This window comes from Rhinatrema bivittatum, chromosome 7 (genome assembly GCF_901001135.1).
Source record: "Rhinatrema bivittatum chromosome 7, aRhiBiv1.1, whole genome shotgun sequence".
NCBI lineage: Eukaryota > Metazoa > Chordata > Amphibia > Gymnophiona > Rhinatrematidae > Rhinatrema > Rhinatrema bivittatum.
The window spans coordinates 34,314,507-34,336,590 of record NC_042621.1 but is presented as its reverse complement, the minus strand read 5'-3'; the positions used below and the strand labels follow the sequence as shown (position 1 = coordinate 34,336,590).

Below are 22,084 nucleotides of genomic sequence, written 5' to 3'. Positions count from 1 at the left end.
GGTTCACAACGGCACAATTAAAAAGTGCTTTGATTTGGGATTTGCTGCACATGCACGGTCATAACATTTCTGGGTTCCCCCACAACAACCATTATCTTAGAGGCATGTCATTTTCTTTCTCCAGGCATTTGCCGTCATCTTGAAAAACTTATTTCTTGTTCTAGTCTGCGTCCTCCACAAGGGCCAGATGGTGGGGGGGATGCAACTGGAAGTGACATCATCAAAAAAGGGCAGGGCATAGGGGCCTATGACAGATGTCAACAAAGGGCAAGGCCAGGGTGAGAAAAGGGGTGAGGCTTATCACAGAAGTGAACACTAATTGGCTGAGAGGGAGTCAGTGGGCAGGGCTTAACCCATGATGTGGGCGTCGCCACCTGTCAAAGCAAAGTTGACTTAACTACTGACTCTGAACCTAGAAGTAGTAAATTCAACATTTTGTTACCCCCTACAGATCTGAGGAATGGCTCCCTGTGCCAGAGGTTTACTGTTTTTCTGCCTGACCCTTGGAATCTGTTTCACAGCTATTACAGCAACAGTAAAGGGTAAGATCAAAAAGAATTTTCAGACTTTGATATTTACATGTTCATCAAGAGGTCCACATTCAAAAGCATTTAGCCAGCTAACAGAAGTGTGGATATATATTTGGCTAAATACTAGCTGACTAATAGGTTAGGGGGCTAGAATTTATCTGATAAATTAGGGACATTCTGGGGCATAACTGGGAGGAGTTGAGTTAGCTGGCTAAGTTAACCGGCTAACTCCGATATTCAGAGTTAGCTGGATGACTTAGAGCCAGCTAAGTCTGGGCAGACCAAAGAGCTCTCCGAAAGTTAGCCAGGCATGGGATAGGTGGCGATGTCCTTTCGTGGATTACAAACTGGCTAAAAGACAGGAAACAGAGAGTAGGATTAAATGGACAATTTTCTCAGTGGAAGGGAGTGGGCAGCGGAGTGCCTCAGGGATCTGTATTGGGACCCGTACTTTTCAATATATTTCTGAATGATCTGGAAAGAAATACGACGAGTGAGGTAATCAAATTTGGAGATGATACAAAATTATTCAGAGTAGTTAAATCACAAGGGGCGATCCGGGTAACTATAGACCAGTGAGCCTGACTTCAGTGCCGGGAAAAATAGTGGAAACTATTCTCAAGAACAAAATTGTAAAGCATATAGAAAGACATGATTTAATGGAACATAGTCAACATGGATTTACCCAAGGGAAGTCTTGCCTAACAAATCTGCTTCATTTTTTTGAAGGGGTTAATAAACATGTGGATAAAGGTGAACCGGTAGATGTAGTGTATTTGGATTTTCAGAAGGCGTTTGACAAAGTCCCTCATGAGAGGCTTCTACGAAAACTAAAAAGTCATGGGATAGGAGGCGATGTCCTTTCGTGGATTACAAGCTGGTTAAAAGACAGGAAACAGAGAGTAGGATTAAATGGTCAATTTTCTCAGTGGAAAAGGGTAAACAGTAGAGTGCCTCAAGGATCTGTACTTGGACCGGCGCTTTTCAATATGGGGTAGATTTTCAAAAAACGCGAATAGGCGTACTTTTGCTGGCGCATCAGGCGCCAGCAAAAGTACGCTGGATTTTAGTAGATATGCGCGGAGCCGCGCGTATCCACTAAAATCCCGGATCGGCGCGCGCAAGGCTATGAATTCTGTATAGCCGGTGCGCGCCGAGCCGCGCAGCCTACCCCCGTTCCCTCCAAGGCCGCTCCGAAATTGGAGCGGCCTTGGAGGGAATCCTCTAACGCCCTCCCCTCACCTTCCCCTCCCTTCCTCTACCTAACCCACCCGCCCGGCCCTGTCTACACCCCCTCCTTACCTTTCTCCGGGGATTTACGCCTCCCGGAGGGAGAAGTAAATCCCCGCGCGCCAGCGGGCCTGTTGCGCGCCGGGACGCGACCTGGGGGCGGGTACGGAGGGCGCGGCCACGCCCCCGGACCGCCCCTGGCCGTAGCCACGCCCCCGTACCCGCCCCCAAAACGCTGCCGACACGCCCCCTAAACGCCGTGACGACCGGGCCTACACGCCGACACGCCCCCCTCGGAGAACCCCCGGGACTTACGCGAGTCCCGGGGCTCTGCGCGCGCCGGTGAGCCTATGTAAAATAGGCTCACCGGCGCGCAGGGCCCTGCTCGCCTAAATCCGCCCAGTTTTGGGCGGATTTAGGCGAGCAGGGCTCTGAAAATCCGCCCCTATATATATAAATGATCTGGAAAGGAATACGACGAGTGAGGTTATCAAATCTGCAGATGATACAAAATTATTCAGAGTAGTTAAATCACAAGCAGACTGTGATACATTACAGGAGGACCTTGCAAGACTTGAAGATTGGGCATCCAAATGGCAGATGAAATTTAATGTGGACAAGTGCAAGGTGTTGCATATAGGGAAAAATAACCTTTGCTGTAGTTACACGATGTTAGGTTCCATATTAGGAGCTACCACCCAGGAAAAAGATCTAGGCATCATAGTGGATAATAATTTAAAATCATCAGCTCAGTGTGCTGCAGCAGTCACAAAAGCAAACAGAATGTTAGGAATTATTAGGAAGGGAATGGTTAATAAAACGGAAAATATCATAATGCCTCTGTATCGCTCCATGGTGAGACCGCACCTTGAATACTGTGTACAATTCTGGTCGCCACATCTCAAAAAAGATATAGCTGCGATGGAGAAGGTACAGAGAAGGGCAATCAAAATGATAAAGGGGATGGAACAGCTCCCCTATGAGGAAAGGCTGAAGAGGTTAGGAATGTTCAGCTTGGAGAAGAGACAGCTGAGGTGGGATATGATAGAGGTCTTTAAGATCATGAGAGGTCTTGAACGAGTAGATGTGGCTTGGTTATTTTCACTTTCAAATAATAGAAGGACTAGGGGGCATTCCATGAAGTTAGCAAGTAGCACATTTAAGACTAATCAGAGAAAATTCTTTTTCACTCAACGTATAATAAAGCTCTGGAATTTGTTGCCAGAGAATGTGGTTAGTGCAGTTAGTGTAGCTGGGTTTAAAAAAGGTTTGGATAAGTTCTTGAAGGAGAAGTCCATTAATGGCTATTAATCAAATTTACTTAGGGAATAGCCACTGCTATTAATTGCATCAGTAGCATGGGATCTTCTTAGTGTTTGGGTAAATGCCAGGTTCTTGTGGCCTGGTTTTGGCCTCTGTTGGAAACAGGATGCTGGGCTTGATGGACCCTTGGTCTGACCCAGCATGGCAATTTCTTATGTTCTTATGTTCTTAAGCAGATTGTGATAAATTGCAGGAAGACCTTATGAGACTGGAAAATTGGGCATCAAAATGGCAGATGAAATTTAATGTGGATAAGTGCAAGGTGATGCATATAGGGAAAAATAGCCCATGCTATAGTTTCATGCTATAGTTACACAATGTTAGGTTCCATATTAGGAGCTAGCACCTAAGAGATCTAGGGGTCATAGTAAACAGAATGTTGGGAATTATTAGAAAGGGAATGGTGGATAAAACAGAAAATGTCACAATGCCTCTGTATCGCTCCATGGTGAGACCACACCTTGAATAATGTGTACAATTCTGATCGCCACATCTCAAAAAATATATAGTTGCGATGGAGAAAGTACAGAAAAAGGCGACCAAAATGATAAAGGGATGGCGTGGGCCATCCAGTGCTCCTACCATGTGACAGGGGCCGGCCAATGGCATGGATACCCTGTCACATGGTAAGGGCAAAGGGCCATCAGCGCCATTTTGATTAGTGGCAGCCGACGGCCCGGGAGCGGGAGATCGCTCCCAGGACCCCCACTGGACCACCAGGTACCTGTAAAAACATTTTGGGGGGTCGGGAGGGTGGGGGAAGCTAAGGGATTAGTTTTAAAGGGTCAGGGTGGGTTTAGGGGTTATTTTTGTGTGCTGTTTTTCCCGCCCTCCTCCAAAATGATAAGAGAACCCCCACAAACAATATCGTGGGGTTTTCCTATCGTTTTGGGGGAGCCCCCAATTTCTGACAATTTTGAAAATATCATCGATATTTTCAATCGTCCGAAGCCCAATTCACATCCCTACTAGCAACAGAAGCAGGGGACAGGTTTTGGGTACTTGCCAGGTTCTTGTGGCCTGGATTGGCCATTGTTGGAAACAGGATGCTGGGCTTGATGGACCCTTGATCTGACCCAGTATGGCATGTTCTTATGTTCTTATACAGATATCAACACTGATAGATTGATTATACCTCCAAAATTAGCTGGATAATTTTATCTGGCTAGTTTTGCTATCCATACTCTGTCTGAATATGGACCTCCAAAAGGCTGAATTAGCACACGCTTCCAGTTTGTGTTAATTCAATGTTTTTTGTTTGTATGCTATCATGTGCACAATATAGGGTGGATTTTCAAAGGCCCACACGTGAAAAAGCAGGGTTTATGCGCATATTTTAAAACGGGCCCAGTCACGTGTGTAAACCCCGCTACGCGCACAAGTGCAGGCCTAAAAAAAGGAGCGGGCCAGGGTGCAGGGTCTGGGTGGAGCGGGGTGGGACGGAGGACGGCCGAATCAACGGCCATTAGCTACTGTCCTGGGAAATTGCGCACTGGCAGCTGGCCAGCGTGCGAAACTACTTTTGCTCGGGAGAAGCAGTAAGTAGAAAAATAAAAAATTTGCGAATATCTAGGTAGGGATTAGGGGTCGTGGTGGAGAGGGGAAAGGGAAGGAAGGTTAGGCAGAGGGGTAAGGAAGTTCCCTCCCAGTCTGCTCATTAATTGGAGTAGACTGGAGGGAACTGGGGGAGGCCCGATTACATCACCCTGTGTAATATTCGAAAATTCAGCACCCCTGTGTGTGCCACCCGCACATGCATGTATGAATTTTAAAATCTTGTGTGCAGTTGTGTGCGGCCATGAAATTTTATAACATGCGTGCATATGTTTCTGTACAGCATAAAAACATTTTTGTATAGCATATTTACATTGTAAAAGCATTCATGTATTTATATTTGATTACTCGTCCTACCCTTAAAAGCTGAGAGCAAGTTACATTTCAGTTTATATATAAATACAATAATAACATTAAAAGAAAAAAACAGTAGATCATTACCTCATCAACATATAATATAATACATATAGCAGACTTGGAGGAGCTGAGGCAGAGAGGTTGATGAGACCTTCAGGGACATAGTAGCCAAGTCTCAAATCCAGTCTGGCAGCCCCAGTGCTGCCTTGGATCAGAAAGGTCTCCCAGTAGGAGAACATCACCCTGGTGTAGCAGGAAAGGATCCTGTAGCAAGGACCTGCTCTCCAGGTGATGTTTTGTCCTCTCGCACTGAGGACAAGTCTCCCAAGGCTACTGCCCAGGAGGGAAGGGTTAGGCTGGTCATCATAGTTGGTGATTCAATTATTAGAAATGCAGATAGCAGGGTGGCTGGTGGACGTGAGGACCGCCTGATAACTTGCCTGCCTGGTGCGAAGGTGGCAGACCTCACGCGTCACCTAGATAGGATTATAGACAGTGCTGGGGAGGAGCCGGCTGTCGTGGTACATGTGGGCACCAACGACATAGGAAAATGTGGGAGAGAGGTTCTGGAAGCCAAATTTAGGATTTTAGGCAGGAAACTGAAATCCAGAACCTCCAGGGTGGCATTCTCTGAAATGCTTCCTGTTCCACGTGCAGGTCCCCAGAGGCAGGCAGAGCTCCAGAGTTTCAATGCGTGGATGAGATGATGTAGGGAAGAAGGATTCAGTTTTGTAAGGAACTGGGGAAACTTTTGGGGAAGGGGAAGACTTTTCTGAAAGGATGGGCTCGAGCTTAACCAGAGTGGAACCAAGCTGCTGGCACTAATTTTCAAAAAGGAGATAGAGCAGCTTTTAAACTAGAACAAGGGGAAAGCTAACAGTCACTCAGCAGTGCATGGTTCGGAGAAATGTATCCTTGAAGGATACCAATAAACAGGAGAGTTAGGGCATCCCAACAGAGAGGTTCCAATAAAAGCAAACGTAGTCCATGCGCCTATATGTAAAAAATCACCTAAGCTAATGATTTCCAAATTATCCCCAACAACTGAAAAGCAGGTTGTTAATACAAACAAAGAACACACTTTGAAATGTCTGTATGTCAATGCCAGAAGTCTAAGAAGTAAGATGGAAGAGTTAGAGTGTATAGCAGCAAATGATGAGATTGACATAATTGGCATCACAGAGACTTGGTGGAAGGAGGATAACCAATGGGACAGGGCTATATCAGTGGGAGCACCGAGAGGAGAGGATCACCTTGCTGGTGGCTGAAAGGAATCAGTAAATTTTTGCTTGGGACATTGGGGTAGATTTTAAAAGCCCTGCGCGCCGGCGCGCCTATTTTGCATAGGCCGCCGACATGAGCAACGCCCTGGGATGCGCGTAAGTCCCAGGGCTTGCTAAAATGGGCGGTCTGGGGGTCGTGTCTGCGGTCCGGGGCATGCCCAGGGGCGTGTCTGCGGTCCGGGGTGGTCCGGGGGCGTGGCCAAGTGCCCCGACACAGCCGGTGTGCGCAAGTTATGCCTGCCAGCAGCAGGCGTAACTCCAACGAACAAGGTGGGGGGGAGATTTAGGTAGGGCCGGGGGGGGGGGGGGTTAGATAGGGGAAGGGAGGGAAAGGTGGGGGAGGACAAAAAAAAAAGTTCCCTACGAGGCCGCTCCGATTTTGGAGCAGCTTTGGAGGGAATGGAGGCAGGCTGCACGGCTCGGTGCGCGTAGGCTGCCAATTTTGAGCAGCCTTGCGTGCGCCGTCACCGGATTTTAAAAGATACGCGCTTCTACGTGCGTATCTTTTAAAATCCGGCGTACTTTTGTTCGCGCCGGTTGCACGAACAAAAGTACACGCGCGCGTATTTTTTTTCAATCTGCCCCATTGTCTTTTTTAAAAGTATTGGGGCAAAGATAAGTATTTGGGAATATTATTTAGTAGGGATGTGAATCGTTTTAGGACGATTAAAATTATCGTCCGATAATTTTAATATCGTCTTAAACCGTTATGGAACACAATACAATAGAGATTCTAACGATTTATCGTTATAAATCGTTAGAATCGTGAGCCGGCACATTAAAACCCCCTAAAACCCACCCCCGACCCTTTAAATTAAATCCCCCACCCTCCCGAACCCCCCCCAAATGACTTAAAAAACCTGCGGGTCCAGCGGCGGTCCGGAACGGCAGCGGTCCGGAACGGGCTCCTGCTCCTGAATCTTGTTGTCTTCAGCCGGCGCCATTTTCCAAAATGGCGCCGAAAAATGGCGGCGGCCATAGACGAACACGATTGGACGGCAGGAGGTCCTTCCGGACCCCCGCTGGACTTTTGGCAAGTCTCGTGGGGGTCAGGAGGCCCCCCACAAGCTGGCCAAAAGTTCCTGGAGGTCCAGCGGGGGTCAGGGAGCGATTTCCCACCGCGAATCGTTTTCGTACGGAAAATGGCGCCGGCAGGAGATCGACTGCAGGAGGTCGTTCAGCGAGGGTTCCGGCTATATGGAAATATAGGGAAATCGCTCCCTGACCCCCGCTGGACCTCCAGGAACTTTTGGCCAGCTTGTGGGGGGCCTCCTGACCCCCACGAGACTTGCCAAAAGTCCAGCGGGGGTCCGGAAGGACCTCCTGCCGTCCAATCGTGTTCGTCTATGGCCGCCGCCATTTTTCGGCGCCATTTTGGAAAATGGCGCCGGCTGAAGACAACAAGATTCAGGAGCAGGAGCCCGTTCCGGACCGCTGCCGTTCCGGACCGCCGCTGGACCCGCAGGTTTTTTAAGTCATTTGGGGGGGGTTCGGGAGGGTGGGGGATTTAATTTAAAGGGTCGGGGGTGGGTTTTAGGGGGTTTTAATGTGCCGGTTTTGCGATTTTACGTTTTTTCGATTTTTCACGATTTTTCACGATTTTTCACTATATTTTACCCCCCCAAACGGCAACAATACGATTCCCTCCCCCTCCCAGCCGAAATCGATCGTTAAGACGATCGAGGACACGATTCACATCCCTATTATTTAGTGTGTTTGTGTGTTTGTGCGTTTAATAGTCAGTAAGGTAGCGAAAAAACAAAAGACTGTATTTTTAAGTAGTCAGTCAGTAAGGCAGCTAGTAAGCAGAAGTTAGAGTCTATATTAAAAAAAAAAAAAAAAAGTAGCCAGAAGCTAGAAATAAGCTAGGAGCAGTGTATATCTAAGTAAAAAGGTTGAAAAATTCAGTTCAGTTACTCACCTTGGAAAGGTGTTTACCAACATTTGTTATTCATGAGAGCAGTGAGTCACTCTGGCTGACTAACTGAAGTTAGACTGTTTGTATTTCCCAACCCTCCCACCCCTCGCCCACTCACTCCTAGATCATCCTTTAATTTATAGGCAGGTGCCACTTACCAAAAAAAAACCCAAAACTTTATTGAGAGTTTGATCATTCCCCTGTAGGCCAATACTAGACATATAGGGGTACATTTTAAGAAACAGCGCGCGCATACTTTTGTTTGCACACCAGGCACGAACAAAAGTACGCTGGATTTTATAAGATATGCTGGATTTTATAAGATACGCACAAGATACAAGAAATGGTACAAGCCTGATGACATTTGCATGTAACAAAGAAACTGATAATGGTTCTAGTCACAGTTTGCTATTGAGGATCTAACAGTAAAGCCACAATTATTATTATTATTATTATTATTATTATTATACAAGTGCTTGGGATTTCAGAAAGTGGACTATGGGGAAAAATATCTGGAAAAGCTGAGAGAAGTAGAGACGGTAGTCAGGATAGCTAAGACACAATTAGTAAAAAAGCTATATAAGGCAGTTAAACAAGGTGGCAAGATATTTTCATGTATATTAATGAAAGGAGGAAGTACAAAGGAGGGATTGTAAGAATGAAGAGTAAAATGTAAAGCCAATTTGTAAAAAATGATCAAAGGGTGATCCAGGAAACTACAGACCAGTGAGTCTGATATCTGTGCCAGGCAAAATGGTAGAAGCTATCATAAAGAACAAAATTGCTGAACATATAGTTAAAGCATAATTTAAAGGGACAAAGCCAACATGAATTTAGCCAAGGGAAGTCATGCCTCACAAATTTGCTACATTTTTTGAGGGTGTAAATAAACATGTGGATAAAGGTGAGCCAGTTGATATAGTGTATCTGGATTTCCAGAAAGCATTTGACAAAGTCCCTCAAGAGAGACTTCTTAGGAAATTAAAAAGTCATGGGATAGGGGGCAGTGTCCTGTTGTGGACTGCCAACTGGTTAAAAGAAAGAAACCAGAGAGTAGGGCTAAATGATAAATTTTCCCAATGGAAAAATGTGAATAGTGGACTGCCCTAGAGATCTGTTCTGGGACTACTGCTTTTTTATATATTTATAAATGACCTGGAAATGGGAACAACAAGTGAGGTGATCAAATTTGCAGATGACACAAAATTATTCAAAGTTGTTAAATTGCAAGAGGATTGTGAAAAATTGCAAGAGGACTTTGCAAAACTGAGAGACTGGGCATGCAAATGACAAATGAAATGTAATATGGGCAAATGCAAAGTGATGCACTTAGGGAAGAGTAACCCAAATTATAGCTACTAATGCAAGGTACCACATTAGGAATTACCACTCAGGAAAAGGATCTAGGTGTCATCTCTGATAATACGTTCAGCAGCCAAGAAAGCAAATAGAATGCTAGGGATTATTAGCAAATGAATGGAGAATAAATCAGAGAATATCATAATGCCACTGAATCGCTCAATAGTGCAACTTTATCTTGAGTATTTTATTTATTTATTTATTTATTTATTTATTTAAATTTCTTATATACCGGCATTCGCGATGGGAGTCGCATCATGCCGGTTTACAAATAACAAGGTGTGACAACAGAATAAATACTTAATAACTTAAAAACATTAACATGTGATAGCAGAATAAGGTAGCAGTTACAATAAAACAGGGATAAAATGCAACTTGGAATGAAGAGAAGGCAAAAGAGAGATTAACACTGAGATAACAAAAGAATGACCAAGGTAAATAGAACCAAGGTAAATAAACCTGCCTCATTAAAAAAGAGAGAACATTATTGAGTTGTCAAAGGTTGTTGATTACTCTGACGGGAGTTCTTAGTTGCTTAAGTTGAGAGTGGGTTCAGTTGGTGTCTGGAAAGGCTTTCAAGAATAGCCAGGTTTTAAGTCTTTTTCTGAAAGTGGGGAGGCAAGGTTCCTGTCTCAGTTCTGGTGGTATAGAATTCCACAAGGTAGGTCCTGCTGTAGAGAAAGCCCTGTCTCTGAGAGTCCTATGGTTAAAGGTTTTTGCAGGAGGCGCCTGTAATGAGTCTCTGTAGGACTCTCTGATAGGTCTGATGGAGGTATGTTTTTTAAATGGGATTTGGAGGTTAAGCGGAGAGAGTTGATGGAATGCTTTGTAGATGGTAGTAATGGATTTATATAAGATTCTATAGTGCACTGGCAGCCAATGTAAGTCTTTGAGAATCGGAGATATGTGGTCTCTTCTTCTTGTGTTTGTCAAAATTCTGGCCGCCGTGTTCTGAACCATCTGAAGAGGTTTAGTATGAGAAGACGGGAGACCTAATAGAATAGAATTGCAATAATCTAACTTAGAGAAGATTATTGATTGCAAAACTGTTCTGTAATCGTGGAAATGGAAAAGTGGTTTGATTCTTTTTAAGACGTGTAATTTATAAAAGCAGTCCTTCGTGGTTTGATTATTAAAAGATTTTAGATTTAGCCGATTGTCGATAATGGCTCCTAGGTCTCTTACATGTGAAGTTTGGAAGCCGGTTGGAGGATTTGAGGTGAGGTTACTGTTTTCAGGGGAAATTATGAGGACTTCGGTTTTAGCGGAATTTAAGATTAGATTTAGGCTGGAGAGGAGGTTGTCAATATTTTGAAGACAGTTTTCCCAGATTTTGATAGTTTTTGTAAGGGATTCTTTGATAGGGATGACAATCTGGATGTCATCTGCGTATAGAAAGTATTTGAGGTTAAGATTAGTTAATAGTTGACATAGGGGTAGGAGGTAAATGTTAAAGAGCGTGGGGGAGAGAGAGGAGCCCTGTGGAACACCTAGCGAAGAAGGGTAAAACTGTGATTCTTTGTTATGTATTTTGACTTTATATCCTCTGTTTCCCAAGAATGATTTGAACCAGGCAAGAGCAGAGCCTGTAATTCCGATGTTCGCTAGTTGATTTAGGAGAAGGGAGTGATTCACGGTGTCAAAGGCCGCCGATAGGTCGAGGAGTATCAGCAAGTAGGCGTGACCTTTATCGAGGCCCATGATGAGGTAATCTGTCAGAGATATGAGAAGTGATTCTGTACTTAAAGATTTTCGGAAGCCGTATTGAGTGGGGAATAATATGTTGTTGTCTTCGAGGTATTCTGATAATCTGGTGTTGACTAATTTTTCTGTAACCTTGGCTATAAAAGGAAGGTTGGATATTGGGCGGAAGTTGGATGGATCTTTAGGATTAAGGTTCGGTTTTTTTTAATAGGGGTTTGATAGAAGCAACTTTCAGGTCGTCTGGATAAATTCCTTGGGCTAAGGAACAATTGATAATGTCAGTTAGGGTTTTGGAGATGGTATCTGGAATTAGCAGCAGTAGTTTGGGAGGGATCTGGTCAAATGGGTGGGATGATGGTTTCATTCTCTTCAATACTAACTTGGTCTCTGATATTGCAATGGGTTCGAAGGCTTGTATAGCCATGTCATTGCAGTGATGGCGGAATGTGCTGGGTGGGGCTAGGGTATTCGTTTTTAGTTGAGATTGCAGGTTGGAAATTTTGTTACTGAAGAAGATGGCCAGCTCCTCAGCTTTTTCGTGCGCTTGGTTGAGTGGGATGTCCGGAGAATTGGGTTGAGTTAAGTTCGAGACGTAAGTAAAGAGGGCTTTTGAATCGAAGATGAGGTGATGTATCTTGTGAGCGTAGTAGTCCCTTTTTGTTTTTAGTGTGGCGCTCTTGTAGATGTGAAGAGCAAGTTTGTAAGCTGAGAGGGAGGTCGGTGATGGTGCTTTACGCCATTTATTTTCTTTTTGTCTCAGTGAAAGCTTGAGTTTTTGTAGTTGGTCATTAAACCAGGGTTGTCTTCTGGCGGCATTATGTTTAGGTTTTTTTGTTGCCAGTGGGCAGAGTTTATTAGCTGCCAATTCTGTGATGTTGGACCATGAGTGGAGAGCCGTGTTGGGAGTGGAGATGTCAATGTGGGGGAGTTCTAGGACAAGGTGTTCGTGAAGTTCATCTGATGAACATAGGTTTCTGTAAGTAAATTGAGGTTGAAGATCTTGTTTGATGTTAGATTGTGCCAGCGAAAAAGTGGTAGAAATTAAAGCATGGTCTGACCAGGGGACTATTTTGCATATGGGGGGTGCTGAGTACGCGATGCCTGAGTTTACAAAAATGAGATCCAAAGTGTGTCCTGCTCTGTGAGTAGGGTTGTTGATTATCTGCTTGAATCCCATGGCGGTCATTGCATTTAGGAAAGTTTCACAGTTTGTAGATGGAGAGGGGTCATCAACATGTAAGTTGAAGTCTCCCAAAATGATGGCTGGAACCGCAAGATTTAGGTTAGTAGCTATTATTTCTAGAATGGGGGAGGCATCTGATTCCAGCAGTCCCGGAGGGGCGTAGACTAGAATGATTTGTAGCTGGTCAGATTTGAAAAATCCGGCTTCAATTTTTGTGGGAGAATGAATTGGGAATTGAGTAAGTCTCAGCTCTTTTTTGGCTGCAAGGAGAATACCCCCACCCTTTCTTTTCTGTCTGGGAATAGAGAAGAAGTCATGGGATTCCGTAGGAAGTTGGTTTATTAGTGCGGTGTCCGTCTGTTTAAGCCATGTTTCAGTAATTGCACAGAGGTCGGGTTTGGTGTCCAGTAGAAGGTCATTAAGTATTAGTGTTTTTTTGGTAAGGGATTGAGCGTTGAATAAAATCAGAGAGAAAAGAGCCAGGCCTAGTGTCTGTGTAAGAGTATTGTGTGCAGTTATGGTCACCACATCTCAAAAACATTATAGCAGAATTAAAAAAGGTACAGAGAAGAGTAACCAAAGTGATAAAAGGGGATGGAACAATTCCCCTATGAAATTAGGACTTTTCAGCTTGGAGAAGAGAGGGCTAAAGGGAGATATGATAGAGGTCTATAAAATGAATGGATGGAATGGAACAAGTAAATGTTAATCTATTATTTATTCTTTTGAAAAATACAAAGAGCATGGGACACACAATGAAGTTACTAGGTAATAATACATTTAAAACTAATAAGAGAAATATTTTTTACTCAATACATAATTAAGCTCTGGAATTTATTTCCAGAGGATGTGGTGAAAACTATTAGTGTAGCTGTGTTTAAAAATAGTTTGGACAAGTTCCTAGAGGAAAAGTCCATTAACCATTATTAAGGTAGAATTGCAGAAATCCAATGCTTATTCTTGGGATAATCAACTTGGAATCTATCTACCGCTTGGGATCCTGCCAGGTACTTATGACCTGGCTTAGCCGCTATTGGAAACAGCATACTGGGCTTGATGGATCTTTGGTGTGACCCAGTAAGGCAAGTCTTATGTTTTCATATGTTCTTTTAAAAAAAGAAGAATTTGTGGGGGGTTGACAAAGACAAAGCAGAACATTAAATAAATACTTATCTTCAGTGTTCACTGAAGAAAGGATAGGAGAAGAGTCACTAACAGGTTGAAGAGTGTTTATGGAAGTGCAGTAGATGACACAGCATTTACTGGAGAGTCTGCATGAAATTAGAAAAACTGAAAGTGGAGAAATTTATAGAAACCATAGGAGATCATGCAAGCTCAGAGAGGTTCTGACATCTCCACTGATAGTACTCTTCATTAATCTTTTGAGATGGAGATAATCCCAAAGGCCTGGAGAAGTGCATCTGTTATCCCTCTTCATGTATGGGTCAGCCGGCATCATTCTGCAATAAGTACTGGCAGTGCAGGAGTAACTGGGGATCGCTCCTTCCCAATTTTCAAAATCTGGATGGAGTAAGAGGGAGAGGACCTGGGGATATTATTTTGTTTGTTACTACAGATGGATGGAGGAAGTAACTTTTTATTTTATTTTGCTTTGGGGTTTTTTTTTAATTTCATTTGTTGATTTTTCTAATGAAACAACAAATGAAAAGAAAAAGAAAAGGAAACAAATTCCTGTGCACATCAGTATTGTATATGCGGAAGTGGAGAGGAAGGCAATGTAGTGACTTCAGAAGAGGGGTTATATGATTTTAGCAATATGTTGGAGGAAGCTAAGTCGTGCTGCTGAATTTTGAATAGACTCGTACAGGTGGATGATTCTTTGGGAGGCCTGTGAGGAACAGATTGCAGTAAACTAAGCAGGAGGTAATGAGAGAGTGGATAAATATTTTGGTCATGTGTTTGGTAAGGAAGGGACCAATTTTAATGGTTATAGGAAAGAAACAAGGAGGTCTACATTCAAAAGCTATTTAGACGGTTAACTCAAAAGTTAGCTGTCTAAATGGCAAATGTGGCATATTTAGCTACTTATCCATCTAAATTATAACCGGATAAAAAAAGGGGCATTTTGGGTATGTTCCAGGGAGGGGTTGATTTATCTGGCTAATCTAGCCAAATATCGATTTATCCGGCTAGGTTAACCTGATAACTCACTACTTACCTGGATTTCTTCAGAGATATCCAGGTAAGTAGCACGTCTTAAAAAACAAAAAACAAAAGAAGTTGCAGGCCTCCTGGCCCAATTCATACCATCACATCTGTACCCTCTCTCCCCTCCGCTGTCCCAAAAAGATGTCCTAAACTTAAAAACAAGCTTTAAAACTTCCAAATATAAGATCACTGCAGATGAGTCTCCCCATCCCTTCCTGCTAAAAAAAACCAAAACTTTAAATTTCCCTCTTCTTCCTCCCCCCACAGTCACTCCCTCCCCCACCCCAGACTGATATCCTCCCACCTACCTGTTATCTGCAAAACTGACCCTCTTCTGTTTGCCAGAATAGCTGTGCTCTGTGATCCTTGCCGCTTCCACATTACTTAGGTTATTACCTACGTAAGGCTTCCAGCGCTAAATAGGTAATAATGCTGGAAGCATACTGTTTGGTATCAGGCGTGGGCATCTGGCTAGGAGGCCTGCGACTTTATTTATTTATTTGTTTGTTTTTAAGATGTGCCTCTTAGCCGGATATCTCTGAAGATATCCAGGTAAGTAGCAAATTATCCGGCCACACGAGGCCGAATAACTTTAAGCCTAACCAGCCATATTCAACCAATGGCTGGTTAGCGTTAAAGTTATCCAGCTATATGTAGCTGTCTAACTCTAAACAAGTTTATTCAGAGGAGCGTTTATCCCACTGAATATACTGGACAAGTTATCTGGCTCAGATTAGGAGTTTGACAGTGTTATCCACAGAAATAGTAAAGGAGGAATTGTGTTTGAGGGATGATAAGAAGTTCTGTGAGGAGATCAGTGGGGAGTCTGCAAATTGAATCCAGGAGATTCCAGGAAGTACATAACAAAATATACATAATGTTCAAAGGGGTTAACTGAATGTAGTAAGTTAATTACTGAGATGTAACAAAACGCTGGAATCTGAGAGGGGTGCTGCGGTCTCAGTATGAAGTTTGCAATAGTTGTTTATATGTTTGTTCTGGAGAATGGTGCAGAATAGATTCAAGGAAATGGGTATGGGAATGGTTCCTGACTATAGTATGCTTGTTAATGTGAATGAAATGATGGAAATTTACAGGGAAGAGTGGGAAACAGACTGAAAAGTTAATAGGTAGAATAGAAATGGGGGGTGATTAGTGTTCTTATGGACAGTTTTCAATATGCAAAGACTGATTCATCAAGGTTTTTCCTATAGACACAGAATGTGTGAAGAACCTTGGTGAATCAAGTCCATAGTTTTAGATCATTGTTTTTAGATCTACTGGGAGGAAGAATTGTCCTTTATGGGATGTACCCTATGGGAAGAAAAGGTTGGATAACAGATTCCTCTTACAGATCTTCCGAAAGAAACTAATAGGGTCAAATGTTTGTTCTCGGGTAATTTTACAGTCCTTAGATGGTGTTGTCAGGATTCAACTGTGATGATTCCAATAGGTTTATACGATATTGGTTGCTGATGTTAAAATGATGCATAGATAAACTATGTTGTACAATATGATGGTAATATCATCTAGGGGTGTGCAGACCAAAAAATGTTGTGTAGTGTCATTTAGGAGTTGATTTTCATTGTTAATGTTTTCCCTTTTTTTTATGTTTCAGAAATAGAGCGCACTAAAAACAAAAGAAGAAAAATGTGAAATTTTCTGGGGTTTTTTTTAATCATTTCATTCTAAAACTGACAAGAAATGGCATAGACAATGTTGATATTGTCTGTCATTTCAAATAAATGCATATCCCTAGTATTCTCCTAAATGATTGAATATTAGTATATTAAATTATATTTTAAATGCAATAAAAATATGTGAACATAAACAAAGGAAAAGAATGGGTGGTGGGTACATGGAAACAGCTTCTTAGGTGATGAATCAAAACACTAACAGATTTCAAGGGGGCCTCGCAGAAATGTGGAGGTACTTTCCTTGCAAAGAAATGAAGAGAAAGACAGAGATCAGCTGTGGTCTATGGCATTGTGAAAGGAAGCAACTGGACAGAGTAGGGGGGGCCAAAGGGCCTCCTCTGCTGTTATATTCTGTTTCAGTGGTACATGCCTGAAACCAAGTTTCAGACAGTGATAGGTGACAATAACCTTAAAGAAAATCAGCCTAAGTTTTGTCAGCAGAAATGCATTTTGCGCAATAAGTAATATTTGCTATCCAGTGATGAATTAACTATTTTTGAAATGGTGCCGAGACAAAGTGAAAGCCTTTGTCTGCAGCGCTGCCTCCCTCTCAGTGCAACATTTCTTTTTTCTTCCTTTCTAATAAGTAGGGATGGAAATTAATTTTAACAAAGAATAATACTGTATAAGGTGAAATCTTTTCATTTGTCTAACTTAATATGTTTCTTGACTAGCTTTTGGGAGTTGAAACTTCTTTCCTCAAGTCCAAGAAACGATTGAGAAAAAGTTGGCATTTGCCAGAAAATTCAAAGTAGGGAGGTAGCAAGTAGGGAAACTTGAAATGTTTCCATGGGGGTCAGTTGTTTTCTTGAGGGAATGAGATACTTAAACCAAGTGTTTTAGCCTGTGAATGAACTGGGAGGTTCTCTGGACTCTGAGAAAATGCCAGAAGCTGGGCATGGCATCTTCTGGCCCCTGTTCAGTCACCTCTAGGAATTAGTCACATACCAAGCCTTCAATTGAATGGCATTAGGAGGCATTGGGTAACACTTACGACATGTAGAGCTGTAATTTCATTATTTTTTCTATAATGAAGGAAAAGGGGTTTTGCGGCCTACTGTGGTGACCAAATATGGGAAACTGAAAGGAAAACAGCTGAAAGTAAAGGGCATAGACAGACGCGTCGAAGCTTTCCTTGGGATCCCATTCGCAAATCCACCGGTTGGACCTTTGAGATTTTCTCCTCCACAGCCTGCTGAACCCTGGAACAGTGTTCGAGATGCTACGTCCTACCCTCCCATGTAAGAGTTATGCATATCTATATTTTAGTAGTTTAACATTATTCAGTTTTATACAGTTATAGTGAATATGTATATTTTCATATCAATAAAAATTACATTTGTTAGGTTCAGCAAGCCTTATGTTCTTCTAATTGTCTAATTGCTGTCTCTATAATATAATACAAAGGAAGGGTCAATAGCTATTATCCAGCTCTGCAATACAATGATAAAAATGTCCATTCTGACCCCAAATATAGTGGTCAACTCAAATTCCTAGTTTAGTACTTTTCACTAGAATCATACTTTGTTATGCCCGTTGGTCGCAGATGGCTGCGACCACTAATGCTCACCTCTTTCTTTGCTTCCTTGTCATCTCTGGGAAGAATGGCGCTCTCCGCCAACCACTGCCGACCAGCCTGGCATTCCCGGGATGGTGTAGGCGCTGCCGACTGCCATCTTGTTTCTGGAATTACCTAGTCGCACGCGTGCATGGGCCACCTTTGTACACGTCATGGCGGGAACCTCAGGGGCGTCCCCTCCAGATGACATCATCCACCTGTTGCACTTAAACTGGCTGGCCCTTCAGTTTGACGAGTTAGCAAGGAGTTCCCTTGTTGCTGAATTCCGCTCCATCCTTGGTCTTCCTGTTCCAGACTCTACACTTGGCGTAAGACACTCTGGGTACCCGCTACTTGGGGGCCCTTCCTCATCTCGGGCTATCCGCTCCTCAGAGGGCCTTCTTGCCTTGGACTTCTATCTGTCCCTCTTCTGAAACTACCTCCTGTGAGTACCTTACTACTTCGGACTTCAACTAACCAAGCCTCATTGTGTGATCCTCTTCGGTGTACCCCATGCCTCAGGCCACTACCATTTCATCCCAGTTGGAACCACATCACCACTACAGGACCCTCAATGGGGTTCCTGCACCTCGGATACCATCTCATTACCACTTCTGAGACACCTCTCCGGCGTACCCCACTCGCGGGCCACTACCGGATCTTCACATCGGAGGTTTCACCTTGGGTATACCCCTCTGCTCAGAACTATACTTATACTGCATCTCCCACTACGCGGGCTGTGCCTTTCTCCTCTCTTAATAAAGACTTTATTCCACAGCTGTGTCTGTCACCACTGAGACCACACCTACTGACGGTGAGGCTCACAGGGCTCCTCCCTGTGGGCAGAGACACCACTCACCTCGGCCCAGGGTTCACACTTACAAGTCATAACACTTTCAGGCCGATACAGAAAAATGTGCGGGAGAGCTGGTGAAGCAGTTTTTACGGCTTTTCTGTGCACTTCCCAGGCGCGGGCAGGCGTTAATTTCTGAAAGTAAAATGTGCGGCTTGGCTGCACATTTTACTTGTCCTCGAGTCACGAACACGTTTTGTCTTCAGGATATCCTTAATGACTATGCATGATATACATTCACATACATTGGAGATAGTGCATGCAAATCTATCTTATGCATATTCATTATGGATATCCTAAAAACCAAGCCCATTAGAGGCTTTTAACAATCAGAGTTGGACAATCCTATAATAGAGACATTTAAATACCTCAAAGGTATAAATCGGTCACATGAAGTAAATCATTTTGTAGGAATGTCTTATAGGCAGACAGTGACAACAGCAAACCTAAAAGATGGGCCTATTGTGATTAAAGAAAAGTAAGATGAGCTGTCTGTGGTATTGGCAGAAACAGAGGTGGTGGTGGAAGCAGAAGGAGGCACATGGATCAGAGAGAGAGATGGTGAGCAGCTCCCAGAAAAGACTCAGCAAGGTTTCTTGCAGGACAGCTGAATGCACAGTACTGGCACGTGGGTCCAAAACATAAGGGGAATGATATTTAATAACAAATTATTCATTTTTTACTGTGGAAGGGAGTTTAGCTGTACTCTATAGTGCTTATATACTTGCAGAGGAGGGAGGTAAGGAGGGCACTTATTATGAAAAGAAGAATCTGAAAAGCTACTTTTTAAAGCAGCAGAGAAAAGGCACACAGCCAACTACTTGGGGGGCAAACTATTGCCTGAAGAAGGGAGGAGTGAAGTGTCCCCCCTAAAAACTCCTATAGGATTCCCACACTCCTCAATCAGATATCAGAGCTCAGGATCTCCATCCCTGGTCCCTGCTGCAGTCCACCACTGCTGCCAACCATTGCTCTAGAGCAGGGGTCGGGAACCCATGGCTCGCGAGCCAGATATGGCTCTTTTGAGGGCTGCATCTGGCTCGCAGACACGTGTCGCCATACTTCGCGGTTTCCCGCTGACCCAGCTGCTCCCCGGTCCTCCGCCGCCCGGGCTTAAAATGCTGTCAGCCCGGGCGGAACGCGGCAGGACAGCTGGAGTCAGCGGCACCGGCGTGCTCTCTTCTCCTCCCCCCCCCCCCCCCCCCGCGGCCCGGAAGAGGAAGTGGAGAGCATCGGGTGCCTGCGCGGGAAGAAGAGACCACACTAGCGTGGTCTCTTCTTCCGCGCAGGCACCCGATGCTCACCACTTCCTCTTCCGGGCCGCGGGGGGGGGGAGGAGAAGAGAGCACGCCGACTGGAGTCATCCGGGTGCCTGCGCGGGAGTCATCGGGTGTCAGCCGGGTGCCAGCGCTGGAGTCATCGCGCAGGCACCCGATGCTCTCCACTTCCTCTTCCGGGCCGCGGGAAGAAGAGAGCACGCCGGTGCTCTCTTCTTCCCGCGGCCCGGAAGAGGAAGTGGAGAGCATCGGGTGCCTGCGCGGGAAGAAGAGAGCACGCCGGTGACTGCAGCGCGGCTCGGAGGAAAATGAAAATCTTCAACCGCGGCCGATGGGACTCCGCCTTCGCCTCCGCGAGGGCTGAAAATGAAGGAGGTTAGCGTTGGGAGGTGGCTGCTGCTGCCGCGAGTTCCCGGGGGGGGGGAGAGAGAGAGTGAATGAGCGAGCAAGCATGTGTGTTTGAGATCCTGTGTGTGTGAGTGAGAGATTGCATGTATGTGAATGATTGAGAGCCTGTATATGTGAAGAGAGTATGTCTGTGATTGAGATCCTGCCTGTGAGAGAGAGAGCATGAATGTAAGTTTACCATTGGGACCCTGTATGTGTAAGTTTGTAATTGAAAACCTGTTTGTTTGAAAGAGTATGTGTGTATGATTGAGATCCTTTGTGTGTGAGAGAGATCATGTGTATGTATGATTAAGAGCCTGTGTGTATAAGTAAGAGAGAGATCATGTGTGTCTGTGTCTGATTGACAGCTGGTTTAGGTGATGGAGCATGTGAGTATGTGATTGAGAGCCTGTGTTTAAATGAGAGAGAGAGACCATGTGTGTCTGTGTGATTGAGAGCTGATTTAGGTGAGGGAGCATGTGAGTATGTGATTGAGAGCCTGTGTGTAAATGAGAGAAAGAGAGGACATGTTTGTAAGCATGTGAATGAGAGTCTGTGTGTGAGAGAAAAAGACAGCATGTATTTATGTGATTGAAAGCCTGTGTGTGTGTAAGCGTGAAAAGATAGACAGCATGTGTGTAAATGTGTAATTAAGAGCCTATATAAGTGAGAAAAAACATTTGTATATGTGAGTGACTGAGAGCATGTGTGTATAGGTGTGTCATTGAGAGCCAGTGTGAGAGAGAGCGCTGGTATGTGACTGAGAGAGGAGAAAGTTCCAAGCAAACCACCCCACCTCCTGCTAATTCAGAACAATCTCAGGACACCTGGATATCAAACGTTCCCAGGTATGCAGAGCAAAAAAATGTTTGTATCCTTATTATTTTTCATTACTGGATCTTTGTGTCTGCTATTTTGAAATATTTTGTTGGTATCTGGAAATGTTTTATATGAGTTTTTAATTATTGGATATTCCACTCATCAGCTGTTTCGAAATATGTTCTTTTTGTTAGTACAGTTTTACTGCTGATGATTTTATATTTCTTGATTTGTTTTATAAGGATGTGTGATGTTTCTTTTTTCCTTTGTTACACTGCATACAGAGACTCTGGCTTGTTGCAGTTTCCAATTCAGTTTTTGTCTGCATGCTTCTTGTTATGCGTTTTGGTCTCTTTATTCTATGTTAGGTGAGGGACAGCACGTGATTCAGGTGAGGTTTTCTGCTGGCGTGTAGTTTCTGTGTAGGACTCTATAGCAGCCTGACTTGGTCCGTTTTCCTAATAGGAGATGTATTGGTGTCTTAAGGCCTGGTGTAATATTTTCAGAGACTTATTGTACTTTAAAAGTGTGATCTTACATAAAATGCACACATTTACTTGTATTTAGTTTTAAACATATTGTATGGCTCTCATGGAATTACATTTTAAAATATGTGGCGTTTATGGCTCTCTCAGCCAAAAAGGTTCCTGACCCCTGCTCTAGAGCAAAAGGTCATGATGATAGACTCGGGAGTAACATTTGAAAACAATTCTTCATGGAAAGAGTGGTGGACACATGGAATGGACACCTCAAGGAGGTGATCAAAACAAAAAAAAGTAACAGTATTCATAACAGTGTGGGATAAGCACAAAGGATCCCTAATAGAAAGAGGATGGTAATGAAGCGCTGGGATAACCTGTATGAAGTAGAAATTGCAGCCCAA

The 22,084-nt window shown here is 43.8% G+C and overlaps 1 protein-coding gene across 2 annotated transcripts in view; it reads left to right on the top strand.

Annotated features, from left to right (window-relative positions):
• Positions 1 to 22,084, top strand: part of LOC115095045 (fatty acyl-CoA hydrolase precursor, medium chain-like) — a 249,318-nt gene that overhangs the window by 42,730 nt on the left and 184,504 nt on the right. For both annotated transcript variants that reach the window (XM_029608227.1, XM_029608226.1), the window contains exons 2-3: positions 452 to 542; positions 17,344 to 17,548. In XM_029608227.1, coding sequence (XP_029464087.1) covers positions 461 to 542; positions 17,344 to 17,548 — 287 coding nt within the window. In that variant the 5' untranslated portion in view covers positions 452 to 460. The remainder of the gene's footprint in view (positions 1 to 451; positions 543 to 17,343; positions 17,549 to 22,084) is intronic.